This window comes from Petaurus breviceps, unplaced genomic scaffold, assembly GCF_028583685.1.
Source record: "Petaurus breviceps papuanus isolate PSGF00001 unplaced genomic scaffold, PetGlider_PUasm1.0 90804, whole genome shotgun sequence".
NCBI lineage: Eukaryota > Metazoa > Chordata > Mammalia > Diprotodontia > Petauridae > Petaurus > Petaurus breviceps.
Genome location: NW_027187348.1, coordinates 2478936 through 2496888, shown reverse-complemented (window position 1 = coordinate 2496888; position 17953 = coordinate 2478936). Strand labels below are relative to the sequence as shown.

The 17953-nt window shown below is 40.9% G+C and overlaps 1 protein-coding gene across 1 annotated transcript in view; it reads right to left on the bottom strand.

The window, feature by feature from the left end:
- The window catches only part of GRIK4 (glutamate ionotropic receptor kainate type subunit 4), a 287881-nt gene that overhangs the window by 44192 nt on the left and 225736 nt on the right, over positions 1–17953 (bottom strand). Inside the window, exon 9 of the mRNA XM_069070250.1 lies at positions 13000–13113. Within this exon, the coding sequence (XP_068926351.1) occupies positions 13000–13113 (114 nt within the window). The remainder of the gene's footprint in view (positions 1–12999; positions 13114–17953) is intronic.

The following is a 17953-nucleotide window of genomic DNA, read 5'->3' as shown; positions in this document are numbered from 1 at the left end:
ATGCTCAGTGTCAGAAATCTATACCTGATTATATTAGAATAAGTGAAATCGAGGAAAATGACAGAGCTATTTAAAGCTGCCATACTTGGTTATGGGTGATAAGGAAAGACACATGGCCCTGGGAAAAATTCCAAAAAGCTCAAAGTATGTCTATACACACATACACATACATACATATATACATACATACATACATACACACAGATTTTTTTTTTACAGAAAAAATAACAGTCAAAGCTGGAGCAAGATATAAATGTAATTCAAATGCAATAATCTCAGTCATGTTAGCAAGGGGTAGTGTGATTCCACTTGTGATAGGCTGACGTTATCCAGGACATGCCCAGAATAAACAAACCAGAAGTGCCTTGACCTGGTCTGAGCCCAAAGATGTTACTATATTGTCAACACATTACTTACAAATTTTGAGATTTTCCATGTGAGCGTGTTAGAAATATTGCCCCAAAGCAGCCTGAACATATATAATGGCAGGTTTAGGAGTCACCTGCCATGTTTGTGTAGAAATCACCATATTCCATCGATGTTTCTTCCAAATAGTGCATTTCCCTTCCAAACATAACTCTATTCAAAGATGGATGGCACCAGTGCCATTTTTCTAAAGAACTCAAAGCACATTCACGTTTATTAGTTCATTTGTTTTCACAAATCCCTGTGCGAGATAGCAAAGGGCAGAGATTTTTCTGTCTGAAAGATTAAGGGAGTGAGGGCAGAGAAGTAAAATGATATCTAACAAAGTGCTATGTAGGTTTTTCCTCTCTGGCCTCTGAACTCACAGGTGTGCTTCCTCTTTCCTTTTCTTCTTTTTTCTCTTCCCTCTCTCCTCTCCCATTCCCTCCTCCTCTCCCTCTCCCCCTCCTCTCCTCTTTCCCTTTCCTTTCCCTCCTTCCTTCCATGTTGCTTCTCTCTCTCCCTTTAGGTGAGGCCTCCTTCAGACTGCCAGTGTGATCTGTAGAGTCAACCTTGAGAGGAAAGCCAATTTGCCACTTTCTGCCTGGGTGACTTTGAGCAAGTTACTTTACCTCTCTGAACTTTAGTTTCTCCATCTATAAAATGGAGGAGTTAGACTCTCTGTACTCCAGGTCCCTTCCAGTCCTCTGTCTATATACCTTCTTCCTTCTTCCAAAAAGCTGCCTGATTACTATGACTCCTTTTCCTGTAGCATAATCCAATCTGTCCTACACCCTTAAAATACTTTTTTCTCATTACTGTATTTTTATTCATGATTAATATATGTTTGCATTGACTATATGTTGATCAGGTCACTTCTATTAAGCTGGAGATTTTTGAAGACAGGACTTCTTAACTGTGATTCAATCCAATTTGACAACTGCCACAATTTTGACCAAGTCTCTGAATAAGTCACTCTTAGGGCTCTAGGCACCACCACATTAACAGAGAAAGTTTCTTCACCCAAGAATTACTCATATTAGTGAAATTATAGGTCTATACCCTATCCCTATTTTTATTTAATACAGTCTAAGGACAGAGCTCCTCATCAACACTAGAGGAAAGTTGCTGAAACTAGAAGTGAGTTCTCTTGGTTCCTAATCCTGTGCTAACTTAAACTTGTCATCTGGGGTCCTAGAGATAACCCCCTAAATCCTCTTCCCTCCAAATGAAAGGAAGCTGCATTCAACCCAGCAACCCAGGTGGGCTGAAATGTGGCAGTGAGGCCAAGAAGGAGATAAGGAGCAAGTATGTCTGTGTACTCTCTTCCTTCAAGCTGGGAATTCTCTGATCCTTTTTGATCTGTTAATTCATTGATCCTTTATTCTGCACATATTTGAGGAAATGGAAATATAATGAGAATTTAATTACTTCACCCACCTCTGGTGCCACAAGCCTGAGCACACCAGGCCCATGTCACAGGCAGCTGTGGGTCCTAGGAGATAGTGAGGATCAGGGAAGGAGGGAGGAAGCTTCATTTTTAATTGCTGTCACCCCCAATGGATAGGAAATTAGGTTTTGTTCTTCCAGCCTGCAGAGACATACAGTGTTTACATTAAAGATGCTTGGCTGGAGGAAACCATCTGGTTATACTCTCTAGGCCTCCTGTATTTACTAGGGGTTAAAACATATGAATTCTGGGGGCTCCCCCTAGGGCTCTCCTGATAAATAATTAGAGCCTTTCTGTTCTGGAATCTCAGTAAGGAATGAGAAATGTCAACTTCTGGGACTTGTTCCCACCTTAGCCTTCCCATTAAGTCCGGAAATGGTTTTGTATCATGATTTTCTCAACTTGAAATCAGGACTGTGTTATTTAATCCCAGCGATCACTTCCTTGTCCTTACTCTAAATTCTTTCATAACCTGAACTGTGGGAAAGTTCACACAGTTCCACCTTCTCAGTATGGCCCTGCCAATATGTAATCTACAATCTAGAATCAGATGAAGATCTTGTAGGTTGATTTTTTGCTTTTTGGAGGGCTCAAACATTCAATTAGGTTCTCCACTTCTGGCTATACATGTCAACAAGACTGGTTCCAGAGCTGAAGGACTCTCTCTCTAGACCAAGGGCTCTTAATCTTAAAAAATGATAACTGTATTTCAATATGATTGGTTTCCTTTTAATCCTATGTATTTTAATATCTTATTCATTTAGAAGCACTATTCTGAGAAGGGGTCTGTTGCCTTCCCTAGACTGCCAAAGGGCACCATAACGAAGACACAGACACACACCCCCACACTCGCCTCCACACACACGCATGCGCCTGTGCACGTACAAGTTAAGAGCCCCCTCTGCCAGACAGTGTCCATGGGGAGAGGTAGAGAGAGGTGAATTGTCACATTCATTCCCCAGAAGCCCACGGAGGTGAAATCCTCCTAAAAAAATTGGATTTACATTCAATTGTTTTGTTTAATACTTTGTTCCAGAACAAGTTGCATACTCATCTGTACCATCAAAATGACTAATTAAGTCAATTTTAAGGGTCAACAGAACACCCTTTCTCACTCGAGTTATGCAGGTGGGACTTTTGCCTGAATAATTCATATAAATCAGGAAATACATTGATATAAGACTGTATAGTTACAAAGTATTTTCCCAATTCATTGATGATGAAATATCAATGAAATATCAATTTCATTGACTCCTTTGATTTTCATAATCCTCTGAAGTGGGCCTGTCATTTCAGTCCTGTGTGAATTCCCTCCATAGGCACAGATAACTATAGGTAAAAGGTCCCTAGACTCAGAATGGTTCAGCCACTTGCTTAAGGTCACACAGCTAGTCAATGTCACAGCTAGTACTTGAGCCCAGATCTTCTGACTCCAGGCTTAGCCTTCTTTCCATTAGATGACTCTAAAATTAAATTAGCCTTATTTCTCTATAGGGTCATTATTTAGAGCTTGAAGAAACCCTAAAGGGGTTTCCAACCTCCTCATTTCCAGTGGTTTTCTCAAGGTCACACAGATAGTACACCTCAGAAGCAGGATTTGTACTCAGATCTTCTGGCTTTTCTGGACCCAGTATTTTTCTTTTCAACTCCACCATATTATCTCTCCATTTTGGTTTGTCAAAGGAGAATCTGGATAGAAGGAAGTCTTATAGCAGGATTTTAGGAGTCCTGAATTCTAAATCTGACTTGTTCTGTGACTCTAGGTAATATATTTCTTTATCCATCATTTCTTCCATTTATAAGATTGGGTCCCTCAGCCAATGTGCGGTGGGTATTGAATTATAAAGGTTTCTGAAGTAATGTTGGCAAAACACTTTGAGCTCTTTGAAAGATAGTCTTTCAATAAATATATCATGTCACAATGATTACATATTCAGAGTTCCATATTTCCATTATATGGGCTATCATGTTACTTAGCTATATAAGGAATAGAAATCTATTCATTTTCCATTTTCTTGTAACAGAGTATTAGACAGTATTAGAAATGATTCAGTGGTTTACTTAGTATTGTTCTTCATTTTCATAGACAGTCTTTCTGGAATGAATCAGACCTTCTTGAAGAAAAGCTGGTAACACATCCAGCATACTCCACGGATTAATTTAATAATGGCATTTATTTTCTCCTTTTAAGAAAAATCTCTCTGTCTCTCTCGTACACACACTCTCTCCATTTTCTTCTCTTTCTTATTCTTTTTATGAGAATGGAAACACCAGCTGCAAGCTAAGGAGACAGAAGGGAAAACTGTGAATTACTCTATTTTTTTGTTGAGAGATGAGGTAGGAAATAAAGGAATCAACAAAGAACCTGCCAATCTTTTAGTGTTCAGGGTTGCTGGAGAATGGGACTCCTTACACCAGCATGACTTGGAATGATATCAAAGACCAGAGGCAAGATGGTGTAGTGGACAATGGGAGTCAGAGGACCTGGGTTGAAATCTGTGTGACCCTGGGACTTGCCACTCTCATCCCAGTTTCCTTATCTAGAAAATGAGGAGACTGGACTAAATGGCCTCAGAAGAGCCTTTCCATCTCTTGATCAATGGTCCTATGATCCAAATGAAAGTTGCCTAATCTCTCTAAGCCCCGATTTCTTCATCCATAAAATGAGGACTTGGGCAAGGTGGTCTTTAAGGGTCCTGTCCAGTCTAAATCGATGATACCACAATAATATGAACTTTATATAGCAGGGATTTTAAAAGGCCTCATAGGAAGATTATTCCATAACTTCCCTAAAATTCCCAATCCCCAATTTACTATATGTGGGTTATCCACTTGGTAGATTATTTGTGCTTAACTCTCATGTCATTTGGCAGGTTTCTCTGCTGCCTCTTCCCATCATCAGTCAGGATGAATTTGGAGAATATAAGCATTATGCTCTTATATAATACCTTGAGAAAAATATCATTAGAAAAAAAGAGATTGTACCTTGCATCCCAATGCCAAATATTTTGGATTAACTGCTGTTTTGGTTTATCCATGTCATGGCTCCTTTCTACTCATTTACATGCCTATTAGAGAATTGCGGGCATTGATCAAAATCATGAGAAGGATCCATGTCTTGAAATGTACTTGGAACATAGTCCTTTGAACACTATATTGATATGACCTTGGGCAAGTCACTTAATCTCCTCAGGTCTCAGTTTCCTCTTCTGTAAAATGAAGAGGTTGAACTAAATGACCTGTGAGGTCTCTTTCAGATTTAAATTCTATTACCTCAGGGGGAAAAAACAACAACAGTGTGTAGGGATAGTTATATGAAAAACTTTCTTATTTCCAGTGTTCCAGACTCATGTGCCTGCTCCTAGAGACATGGGAAAAAGATGCATGTGGAACCCACAGGTCTCTCATGCTTTTGAGACTACGAGTCTAATCAGGTTGGAAGCTCAGTCCATCCTGGTCCAGAGATGCTCTAACGTCTCAAGTCTTGGGAAGCCTCAGGCGGACAGGCTACTCTCTCTATGGGTCCTGCCAACAGCCAGAAGCAAGAGCAGTCTGTTTGCCCTGGTGGCCAGCTTAGCCCAAGCTAGAGCCGAGCATGTGTTCAAACAGACTGAACCATCTGTCATTGTATTCTCCTTGTTCCCAAGAAAATAGGGCGGGAGACTGAAGAAAGACAAAGTCTCTTCCATGTGGCTCTCTCAAGCTGTTGGCTTGATTCTTTGACCCTCAGACTGTTAGGGTCTCCCTCAGGGAACCCAAGGCATCTCTTTGCTACTGTGTAACCAGGGGCAGGGCAGAATGGCTGGTTTCTAAAAGAAACCATGTGGTCTCCTGCCCATACTACTACTTCTGGCTGTGTAGTGTTTATCATGAGGTGACTGACAACACAATGTCAACAGCTTGCTCTGTGATCTCAAAGCCAGAAGGGATTTCAGAGGTCTTCTAACGCAATCTATATCTAAACAGGAATCCATTCTACAACAGTTCTGGCAAAGTACATATCCATACCTGGACATCTCCAGTTGTGAGGCATCTACTACCTTTCCATTAGGGGGCATTTTGGCATAGTCAAAGGAGTTAGGGTAGACCAAGTCTGGCTATGCTAATCATTATCTGTGCTATGTTGGGTAAGCCAATTCATCTCTCTAAACCTCAGTTTCCTCATTTGTAAACTGAGATGATTGGAATAAATACTTTTTAGAGTCTTTCTGGATCTATATATAAAATCTCTGAGAGTTGCCATTTAGAACACATTTATAAAAATAATATTAAGCACCTATCTAATAAACTTTAACTTCATTAACTTAACCCTATGAGATTAGAGAGATAATGTTTCCATATAATTTTAACTGAGTCACTCACTGACTCAGACTCTAAATGTTACTCATGACAGAATCCGGGACTGCTTAGTCTTAGCTATTTCTATTAACCTTCTTTTTTCCCCCTTTCCAATAGAAACTAACTCAATTTGGTTTTCCCTCTAATGTGGTAAAATGCCTCAGCTTAGACAGCCAGCCCAAGGATGTTCTCTTCCTAGCAACCTGTGCAGTATCTTACCATAGTAGGTCCACAGGAAATATTAGCTGGACAGATGAATAAAGGAATGAATGAATGTTAGGTATTCCTATGAACACTCCATCATCTAAGATTCAGGCTCTCCTTACAGTCACTAGCCCAGAATTATTCTCCCTTTCTGCCTAATTGAAGTAAAAACCAAGCTTAGCAAGCTACATGCTTCTATTTCTCTCCCCAGCTTATATAAGATTGCTTGCTACTTGTTCCCACTAACTCTTCTTTCCCTGCTTTTTTTCAAGTCATTTGAGGTGTTAAATTAAAATTAGCAAACTAGTCAAAGCTTAGTGTGCTTGAGGCAGCTTGAAGTATAGGAAAGATCTGGATTCGGAGTACCTGGGTGACTTTTCACATCTGTTTCTTGCTCTGTAAAATGAAGGGGTTGGACTAATATGCCTTTCAGCTTGGGGGTCTATGGTCCTATGATCTGGGCTCAAAAATCTCTCCTGCTACTCACTATCTGTATGACTTTGGACAAATCATTTCACTTCACTTCACTGAGTCTCAGTTTCCTCACCTGCAAAATTAAGGGGTCGAACCAGATAATCTCTAGCGTCCTTTCTGGCTCTTGAAAGATGTGATTTCATGGAATTAAATCAGCTTACAGCACTTAAGAGATGTTAGTTCCCTCATTTCTTTCATAACCTGATCAGAATGAAACCTCTCTTCCCAACCTCAGTCACACTGTGGTTTATCACATCCTGACATTCACACAACGGAGTTGAGCTAAAGGTCTCCCTTAAAAGGGAGTGTCTTACCATGAATGTCTTACATTCATGCCTTACATAGGACCATATAGTTTCCATGACACAAAACATTAGTTTAACCAGATATGGTATTTTTAAAAATAAGAAAAAATTGGTTTCTTAGCAAATATGTTACAACATTTTTCCCCCTGTCTCACATTGATCCTTCTGTGTTCTCTTTAGGCCTATATTACCATATTACCATCATTTTACATTTAAAAAGTCAGCTCTACTTGGAAGCTTTCCATGATTAATTCCACCCCATTGTGATCTTTCCTTTAATCTGAGACCTTTTTAGCACGGAGGTGCCTTTGACTGTTTGCATTACAATGGTTTATACACATTTTTATATCTTGGAGGTGTTCTTCAACTGTTTCTTATGCATGCATTTGTCTCTGAACAAGGCTATCAAATATTGGAAAATAGAGATGGAATGTCTAATTTTTTAAAAGAAGCCCCACATGCCAAGTATAGGGCTTCACAGAATAGGAATATTTATGGACATTCTATAAACAGGTAATGAATTAGGCATCAGCTGGAAGGGTAGTGTAGTAGAAATCCCATCGTACTGGAGGCTGTGTAGCCTAGTAGATAGAGAGGTGGACTTGGAGTTAGACTGTGGTTCATAACCCTCCACTGCTACTTACCAACTATGTTCTCTTGGGCAAGTCATATAAACTGTTTTTCTCATCAGTAAAATAGTATGTAATACTAGCACCTAATTCTCAGTGTTATTAGGAGGTTTAAAATGAGATTATATATATATATATATATATATGTATATATATATATATATTTACAAAGTGCTTAGTAAATCTTGTACTATATAAATGCTAATTATCATTATTGCACTTATTTTTTTCATAGTATTATTATTACTAGAAGTCAGGAGATCTAGATTTCACTGTTGACTCCTTCACTAAGTCAAAAAATATGACCTAGGGCAAATCATTTTGTCTGTCTGTATCTCAGTTTCCTCATTTGTAGAATCAATCAGTCAATAAACATTAAGTGCCTACTCTGTGCCAGGCACTGTGTTAAGTACTGGAGATAGAAAGGGAGGGGGCAAAAGACAGTACCTGATCTTGAGGAGCTTACACGCTAATGAAGGAGACAACATAGAAACAAATATACACAAAACCAATATGCGTGATAAATAAGGGATGATGAACAGAGGGAAGGCCCTGGAATTCAGAGGGTTTGGGGAAGGCTTCCTGCAGAAGGTAGAATTTTAGATGGAATTTGAAGCCAAGCTGGTCAGTAGTTGGAGTGGAGGAGGGAGAGTATTTTGGGAATCAGGGACAGAATAAGTGCCAGGAGGCTGTTGTCATTAGATTAAAGAGTGCGTGGTTGGGAGTGAGGGGTAATAAGACTGGGAAGGCAGGAGGAGGCTAGGTTATGAAGGGCTTGGAATGCCAAACAGAGCATTTTGTATTTGATCCTGGGGATGATAGGAGTTTATGAGTAGGGAGATGGCATGATTGGACCTTTGCTTTAGGGGAACAAAATCACTTTAGTTGCTGAACGGAGGGTGGATTGGAGTGGGGAAAGAGTTGTGCCAGGTAGCTATTTCAGTAGTCTAGGTATGAGGTGAACGGGGCCTGTACCAGAGTGGGGGCAATGTCAGAGGAGAGAAGGGGGCATATTTCAGACATGATGCAAAAGTGAAATCAACAGGCCTTGGTAACAGCTTGGATGAGGGGCAGGGGGAGAGTTAGTGAGGAATCCAGAGTGATTCCTAGGTTGGGAGCTGGAGGGACTGGGAACACTAATTTTGTTTCCCTCTGCAGTAACAGGGAAGGTAGGAGATGGGAAGGATTTAGGGTGAAAAGTAATGAGTCCTGTTTTGGATATATTGAATTTGAATATGTACTGGACATCAAAGGAAGTTGGAGATGAGAGATTAGAGATTAGCAGAAAGGTTGGTGCAGGAAAGTAGATTTGAGAATCATCAGCATAGAGATGGTAGTTAGGTCCATGGGCGCTGATGAGATCACCAAGTGAAGTAGTATGAGGGATAAGGGAAGAGGACCTGAGTGACACCTAGGGTTAAAGGATGTGATTTGGAGAAGGATCTAGCAAAGAAGACTGAGCCAGGAGTAGTCAGAGAGGTAGATGGAGAAGAGGAGAGAGTGTCCCAGAAACCTAGAGAGAAGAGAGTATCAAGGAGGAGAGAGTGATCAAAAGTGTTAGAAGCTACTGAGAGGTAAAGGAGAATGATGATTGAGAAGAGGCCATTGGATCTGACAACTAAGAGATCATTAACTGTGGGGAGAGTAGTTTGGTAGAATGATTGGATAAGAAGTAGGATTTTGAGAGGTTAACTACAAAGGGCAAAGAAATATAGGATAGAGGGATCAAGTGAGGGTTTTTCAAAATGAGGGAGACATGGACATGCTTGTAGGAAGTAAAAAAAGAAATTATATGGAGAGATTGAAAATAAGTGAAAAAATGGGGATGACAGAGGGGCAATGGAATGGGATCACTTGAACAAGTAGAGATGAACCTTGGTAAGGACTAAGGTCACTTCACTATGTGAAACAAGAGTGACAGAAGGCATCTGAGTGACAAGAGATGAGGAAGAGGGGGGAAAGAGGAACTTAGGCAAACGGCCTCATTTTTTCCCCTGTAAAATGTGAGGCAAGTATCTGAGCTGAGAGAGTTGGGGGAGGTGGAATCATGGAAGGTTTGAGGAGGAACAAAAAAATTTGGAAGAGCCATTGTGGAGAATGAGATAGTGAGTTGATAAGGAAGTTGTAGAGGGATTACTTAGCAGCAGTAAGGGCCCAGTTGATGTTGTACAATATAAATTTATAGTGCATCCAGTTTTAATAGTTGTGTGATTTTTCTCCACCTTCATTGACCTACATATATATGTAGGAGTGAAGGCAAAGAACGGTGAGAGCAATCCAAGGCTAAGGCCTGGCTGGGTGGAGATATGATAAAGGGGACAATGATTCAAAAGAAGAGGAAAGTATAGAATTGAATCAATACACTAAGGAGTCAAATAGGGGAAAGAGTGACTAGTGCATGGAAGATAGCCTGGGAGAGAAATGAGGAGTCAAGGGGTTGGAGGTCATAGTATAGATGAAGGGTATGATTTTGTAAGGGAAGGCAGAGGGAGAGGTGAGAAGCCGATAGACTATGGTTAGATAAGGGGATTTCAGAATTCTTGAACACAGAGGTATATTTGTGGGTGATGGCAAGATCAAGGTTATGACCACCTTTGTGTGTGGCTAAGGTGGGTGGAGGCATAGCTCCTGGGAGGTGAATAGGTTGGTAAACTGAATGATTATGGTATTTGAGGGAGAATTAGTACATGTGCTGAAGTCCCCTAGTATGAAGACAGGAGGTGGGGAGGAGAGAAAAATTTTGAGCAAAGTATTTAACTTATTTAGGAAGGAAGGGGAATGATCTGGGGGTAGACAACAGCTACCAGAATTTTGATTCAGTGGTGGATAATAGCTTGGACCTCATAAGAAGAGAGGTTACTGAGTGATGGAGGATGGGCCAACGGGGATAATATTACCTGCCATCATAGGAGTGTTGTTAGGATCTAATGAGACCTTGGACAAGCTGGACTTGGGCTCAGTCTTCTTGGTGCTTTATTAGTAAAATAGAGACAAACATCTTATGTGTGGGAACATATAGACATAAAAGTACTTTGAACAATATGAAAAGAGGCTATATGAATATAAAAGAAGTTGACTAAGAGGGATAAAATAATGTGCATCTATAATCCACAAAGCAAATAACTTCAGTACCAGATGAGGGAGAAGGGGGAATAGGCAGTGGGAAAATGGTACTGGATTTGGAGTTAGAGTACTTGGGTATGAATTTAAGCTTTACTAGATATTAGCTACGTGACCTGGCATAATATCTGTTTGGTCCTCAGTTTCTCACCTATTATACTAAGTTGTTGGCCGACTATTGAGTCTATGTCCCTATGGTGCTCCCAGGTAATCTCCAAGGTCCATTCATTCCCACTTCAACATGCTGAGATTCTATGATAATCCACATATGCCTCCAAATGAGAGCTAGAGGCAAATAAATCCTGCCTTCTGTCTGCTGTAGTTCAGGTGCCCTTTGCATTTCTACAATGTTTCTTCCTTCAGATTATTTGACATTCCCTTTAGAGTCAGCCCAAGAGTTGAGGTGGCTGTGGTGGCATATGGATGGCTCCTATCTGGGCAGCTGAGCTCAAGCTTGGCTGTGAGATAGAAAAGGCCTCTCTCCTGCTTATGGTCAGGCTGCTATTCAATTTGGATATTGTCTCAGCAGCTGCCAGAGACTTGGAGCACAGGCTGGACTAGGAACTATAAACTGAGCCCTTTGCTGTTCTCTTAGGAACAAAATTTTGGGGATAGTGACACCCTGCTCCCAGAACACAGCTGGAAGCACATTCTGCAGGAGGTGGAGATTAGAAGCATCTTAGACAGGCTGGCTGCCTTTTTGGTTTTGGATCCTTCTTACACCTAGATGAAAATTGGCATGGTCCACAGTGCCCTTGGCACCATGTACCTCAAATGACTGGCAGCAGACAGTGCAAAGTAGCAATGAAATCCATATGAACAGTATCCATAATGAGCCTTTTTGGATAATAGAATGAAAAAGAGGCTTTTCTGGCTCAAAAAGATAACTATATAAAGTCAACTCTTGGTTATCTGCTTAAGGATTATCTACTTGGTGGATTATACATGGCCAGTGCTTAATTCTGCCATGCCTTCCCCATGCCATCCAGCACACTTCTGGTCTGAAGAGAGGGTACCAGTGCCCCTATACGACTCTCTGGGAGGGAGACACCATACCCACAATTGCAAGGTGCATCCAACTAAACTACCTCAGGATAAAACATCTTCACTTCCCACCACTTGGTGTGTGTTCCAAGAAAAGCAAACTCTCTTTCATATTCACTTTAGTAAAGCATCACTACAAAAGTAAACCCTGTTAGAAAAGAAAATAGAAATGATGTTTGGGTTATCTGCTGTTTTGAATTATTTGAGACTATTTGGCCTCCTTTAGGGTGGACGGACGGGTGGAACTTGGGGTCTGGCATCTAGGTTGGAACTCAAGTTTGCCTTCTTCACATTTGTGGGCACATGATATTGTGGCTCAGGACCAAAGTTCCTTCAACTATAAGATGAGGAGAGTTGGGGCGGCTAGGTGACTCAGTGAGTAACGCGCTGGCCCTGGAGTCAGGAGGACCCAAGTTCGGTTCTGGCTTCATACACTTAACACCCACACAAAAAAAACTAGCCTTGTAACCTTGGGCAAGTTACTTAACCCCAATTTCCCTCCAAAAGGCAAAAAAAAAAGATGAGGAGAGTGGGTGGGAGGGTGGTTTCTAAGCTCTCCTTCACCTCTAAGTGATTTCATCAGATAAATGCATGATAAATGGTTTCATGCTCAACTGCCATGTCCTGGAAGCTTGGGGATCAGGAAAGACTTGGGGCTGAGGGGAAGGGATAGTTTCATGAGTTCTTTGGAGTAAAGGCTTTCAAGGTCATGGTCCCTCTACTAGAGGAAACAGAGCGAGTAATGGGACCAAATCACATCCTCATTGTATACTAAGTACTTCAACATCCTTGTTGGCCATCCCCTTTTCAAAGAGGAGGAAGCAATTAATGTAGAAAAGCCCATAAGTGAGACTTCTATTCACTCCGGCTGCTTGTCCACACAGCTGACGGAAGAAAAAATAGCCCAGCACATTTGCGTTTCAGTCTAAAACCTAAATATTTCCATGAGTCATTCATTATTACCATATAACTGTGTGTTTGCATGCAAATAACTTTAATGACATAAATGCTTATAAAATAAGTCTCTTACCATATGAACCCTGTAAAGAATACTAATTCCCAGAGTCATGAACGGCTTGGAGAAATCGATCACCTTCTCCCTTTCGGCTGTGATAGTGAGACCAGCTACTGCCAGATCTGCTTTCTATAAAAGGATAAAGATAGAGACAGTGAGTGGGGATGACCCACATGAATGGGGAGGGAAGGTAGGGGATCAGATCTACAAGATGAGAAGCTTCTATGTCTTGGCTCCTTGGAATCTTCTTAATTGTGGAAAAACCTTAAGATCTTCTCCTCTAGGCATTCTCTGGCTCCCAAGTACTTACAGGATTTCTTCACATATCCAAATGCATGCTCAAGTATAGAATTAAGAATAGTCAATCACTTTTACTCAGATTTCCAGACCTACACAGAAATAATCAAAAGCATCTTGCTTAGAGATAGTCTTCTAAAAGCTGAGGAGGTGGAAGGGAGGTCTTTAGGGAAACCTAGAAGGTAGGACATGGGTTTTTATTTATAATTTAGAACATAGGTGCTTAACAAGTTATATGGAGCTGGCTAGTTCCCCCATGAATCATAGAATTACAGAAATGGGAAGAACCTTAGAAGTCATCTAGTCCAAACCTCTCATTTTACAGATGAGGAAATTGAGGCCCAGAAAAATAAAGTGAAAAGCCCAACTAGTTAATGGTAAAGCTAAGACTAGGACTCAGATCTTTTTACTTCCTGTTCACAAGATTGAACTACAGTTCAGTTTCCAACATGTGCCTGGAAGCCAAAGGTGAAGTTTAAATTCTGTGTCCTGGAACAGAAAGAAAACCACCCCACATCTTTTTACTCAGTGCAAAATAACACAGAACTTCCTGCAATGTCAAGGGTCAAGACCCATTCATTATAGCGCCTCTACCTGCTTCATCTGGAGATTGCTTCAAGCATCTTGGAATTATGAGAGCTTACCCTATTTTTAAGGACACCCGGGGAAGGAGATTCTCTAGTTTCTGCCAATCACTTCTTCTCCAAGACTAACAAACCTCATTGTAACAAAGTTCTTCTTTATATCTAACTTAAATCCTTCCTTCTGTGTTGGGGGTGCCCTCCCATGAGTTTACCAGCCTTCTCATAACCAGTATTCATGAACCCAAAGCCCTAGAGTTCAGCCAACTTCCCAAGTTTGGCTTAGGAAACATCACTCAGATAGAGAAGGGCTGTTGGCCCTGAATAATTTCCAAATCTACAGACCTCATTTGTAGAGGAGGGTTAAAGTGAACCTCTTCCTCAGGTAGGGTGATTGAAAGGGCAGCGGATCAGCTGTCACTGCTTTTAGAGGGAAGGACAATAACTTTGCCTTCTCAATGGGGGCAGTGGGATAAAGAATGTAGATCTGAGAGTACAATTTAATTTAAAAAATAAAACAGGTAAGGGCTTGATATAACTCCTTCCCACCCGATGCCAATATAGTAGCCTATAAATAAGGGCCTTGGTTCTCTGCCTCAGTGTTTGTTCTTTCTTGTTTTGGGGGAAAAACATTTGAGATGGCTGCAACCTTGTATACTTCAAAAGGTTGGGAGAGTAAGCCACCAGGAAGTCTGGGAGTGAAGTCCACGCAGGGTCTAGCAGTCGACCAGTTCAGCATCAAGGGCCTGAAGGAGAACCGTCAGGATATAGTCCAGGAATAGATAAGATGCAGTCTCATGTCGTGACTATGCCCTATTCTGAAGTAGAATTGATGGGGTGAATGCTATGTAGAAGCTAACTGAAGTCTGAGTCTACTCTCTTCAGACACTGAGGTGGAATAGTAGAGAGTATCCCTCTCCCCTCGACCCCCACCCCAGATTTTGGGGGGAAAAATGTCGTACCTCTTGCTATACCTTTGAAGTAAATACTCTTTTGTAAAAGCTAAACAAGCACCCAAACAAATAAATAAAACAAATAAGAGGGATATCAGGAAAATCCCAGATCCATTTAATGAGCCCTCTCAATTAAATGTGATAAGCTTATAGAAAGTAGGCCTTTATTTCAAAGCATTAAGTGGGGTACCTTCCCATGGAGACATGAGCATGACCACTGGTATCTTGCACAGGGGATACAGAATTCATGATTGGTTCTATGGAAATAAGGCTGCCTTCAAGATGAGTGACTTGCTGGAGATTTGAGAGGACAGATTTGTGTCAAAGGAGTCACTCCTTTCTGTAGTCTATAAAAGTGAGCAAGCAAATCAGCTTGATAACTTTTGGATTTCCTTCTCCCTGGGCCTGTTCAGAAAACAGGACAATGTGCAGCACAGGTGGCCTGGTCCTGTGAAAAGTGAAACATTTGTCTGCCTCTGTCCCCACTCAGTAACTGGGAATGGCTGACTTGGGGCAGTCACCTGAGAGTGGCATGTACTTGCCTGGGGCCTGAGATGAGAGATCTTAAGAGAAGATCTTGGGAGATGGGAGGGACTAGAACACTTATGGATCTCCTGAAAAAATATATTATAGACTAGAGAAGAATTGAGAAAATGTACCACTCTCCTTCACTGTAGAGATGAGGGACCATGGAGATGAAATATTGTATATAATAATAACTAGCACTTACATAGTGTTTTAAGGTTTATGGAGCACTTTACAAATATTATTTCATATTGTCCACACAAGAAACATTTAATTTTATTCATACAACAACTCTGATAGAGAGATACTATTATCACCCTAGACAGGAGAAAATTGAGGCAGTATCCGAGGCTGGATTTGAACCAAAGTCTTCCTGACTTTAGGTCTAATGCTTTATCCATTATGCCACCTAGCTGCCTGACATAGTCTCTGTGTTGGTTCATTTTGATGGATTGCTTTTTTCTCTTTCTTTTTTAATATTTGTCTCAAGAATAGGGGAGGGAGGAAGGAGCTATTTGGAAATGAGTGGACTATAAAAACAAAAATACATCAATAAAAATGAGAGACACAAGAAGTCCATCACAAAGGCAGGCATGGGATATGTGCCCATTCAGCCTGAACAGGTAATTCAGGGCAATTTTCATGAACCTCAAATTTTTGTGTGGATGAGAATTTTTTAAATTCCCTGAGTTGCATTATCTGAGTATCTAACCTTATGACTAGAGAAGAGAGATTTCCCAGAACCTCCCTGATTTTGGGGGTAGACTAATGGGGGAGCCCCAAGTTCAAGACTTAAGGGAACTTACAGACCTTCTAGAGAGAAAAAAGATTTTCAGATGCATCATGCTCTTTGGAGAGAGGAGATCACCCACATAACTCCTGTACTGTCTCCGACTTCAAGAAAAAGGCCAAGTGATTCTGCTAGTGTAGATCTGATAGGAAGGCAGCTGCTCCTTCGGCAGCCCCAAAGTGTTTGCATTCTGGGGAGAATCCAAACCAGAGTATGACACTATGAGCCTAGGAGGGACCATGTAGCACCCTGTGGAAAGGTTGGTGACTCACAAGAATGTCAGATAGATGCCCTAAATTCAGCTCTCACCCCAGGGGAGCTAGTGGGTTATTTCAATGTGGAGAGGAGGTTGGCCTCCGAATCAGGATGCCCTGTGTTCAAAGCACACCTCTGATTCTTATTATCTATATGAACTTGAGCAAGTCTCAAATTGGTGAGTTCCACAGGCAAATTTCTAAGATGAATATATGACTTCTAAGTTGATGTTGTAAAACAGTTACTGATATGCCTTGGTAGAGGGAAGTTCTTTATAAGTAGTCCCTCCAAACAGATGAAATCACAGACCTAGTCTCAGCTCCACCCTCCAAAGGGTTCTCTTTATGGGTTCCTAGAGGTCCTCTGTGTTTTTCACATTTTCATGAAGTAAAATAAAGGCTGTGCTATCTAAATACTTTGTTACATTGTGTGTAGGCTAAGAACTAGGACTCTGTTACCCATTTTGGGAAGAAACCTAAACAAAGACAAATGAAAGCAATATTCAACCTCCAAGAAAGGACTTGGTCAGTGTAAGCCCAGAGTCTTGGACCATCCCCCAGACCACTGGTTACACAACACTGGAATATGGCTTATTTGTAAGAGGGGCAGATAATTGAAATCTCCAGATAATTGAATTCTCCAAATAATCTCTGTCTTCTCCAAGTCACAAGCACACTCAACTCGATCCAAGAATTATTCACAAAGGACCACAAAACTTTGTTTCATCTTTGTTATTGTTTACTTTTCTGTAAGAAGGACTGATGAGTCAGGTCAAAGGTGAAATGAAGGACCTAGATACCCATCAATGAGGTAATCAGCCTTGAATAATCACCACCCTTAGGGACCTTACACAAATGACATTGGGTCTCACCAAATCCTTGAGAAGTAAAGAGAGGACAGATATTATGACCCCTATTTTATACATAAGGGAATGTTGGCATACACAGAGTCAGCTCATTAGGGAAAGTCACACAGTAAGTTAAAAAGTTCTTAATTTTCTATCTGGCGCTCCATCAGTTAAACCAGCCACTCGATTTAGTACTGGTTGGTAGACACAATAAAATAAGGCCAAGATGTAAAAGAAACCAAGTTGCAGACTTGTACAACTCTTAATAAAAATGGAAAAAATATGGATGACTCATGGTGCTGATTTTGTACTCTCTGAGAGACTGCTAATCACTGTTATCAAATGAATCAATACTCTGTTTAGTGTAGGAAGGTCTGATTAAAAGATTGCTGGCTCATATATTTTGGAAATTATCTGTAGGACTATTCTGTTCCTACATTATCTGCTTGTCAAAGGCAAGGACAGAGGCTGTGGTGTACAGGACATGATGAAACATGGGTGTGCCAAAAAGATGAGTCAACTACACAGACCCATCCAGTGCAATAGGCAGCATTATAAGCCCAGCTGCAAAGAAGTACCTAATTGCAGACAGGAATGGGAAAAAAGCCCCCAAACAACTTCCCTAGTCTCAGAGAAAATTAACCTTGTGTATGTATGAGAAGGTTCCTGCCAGCAAAAGATGAACTATTTTTTGGGCCTATATGAATAGAATGAGGAAGAT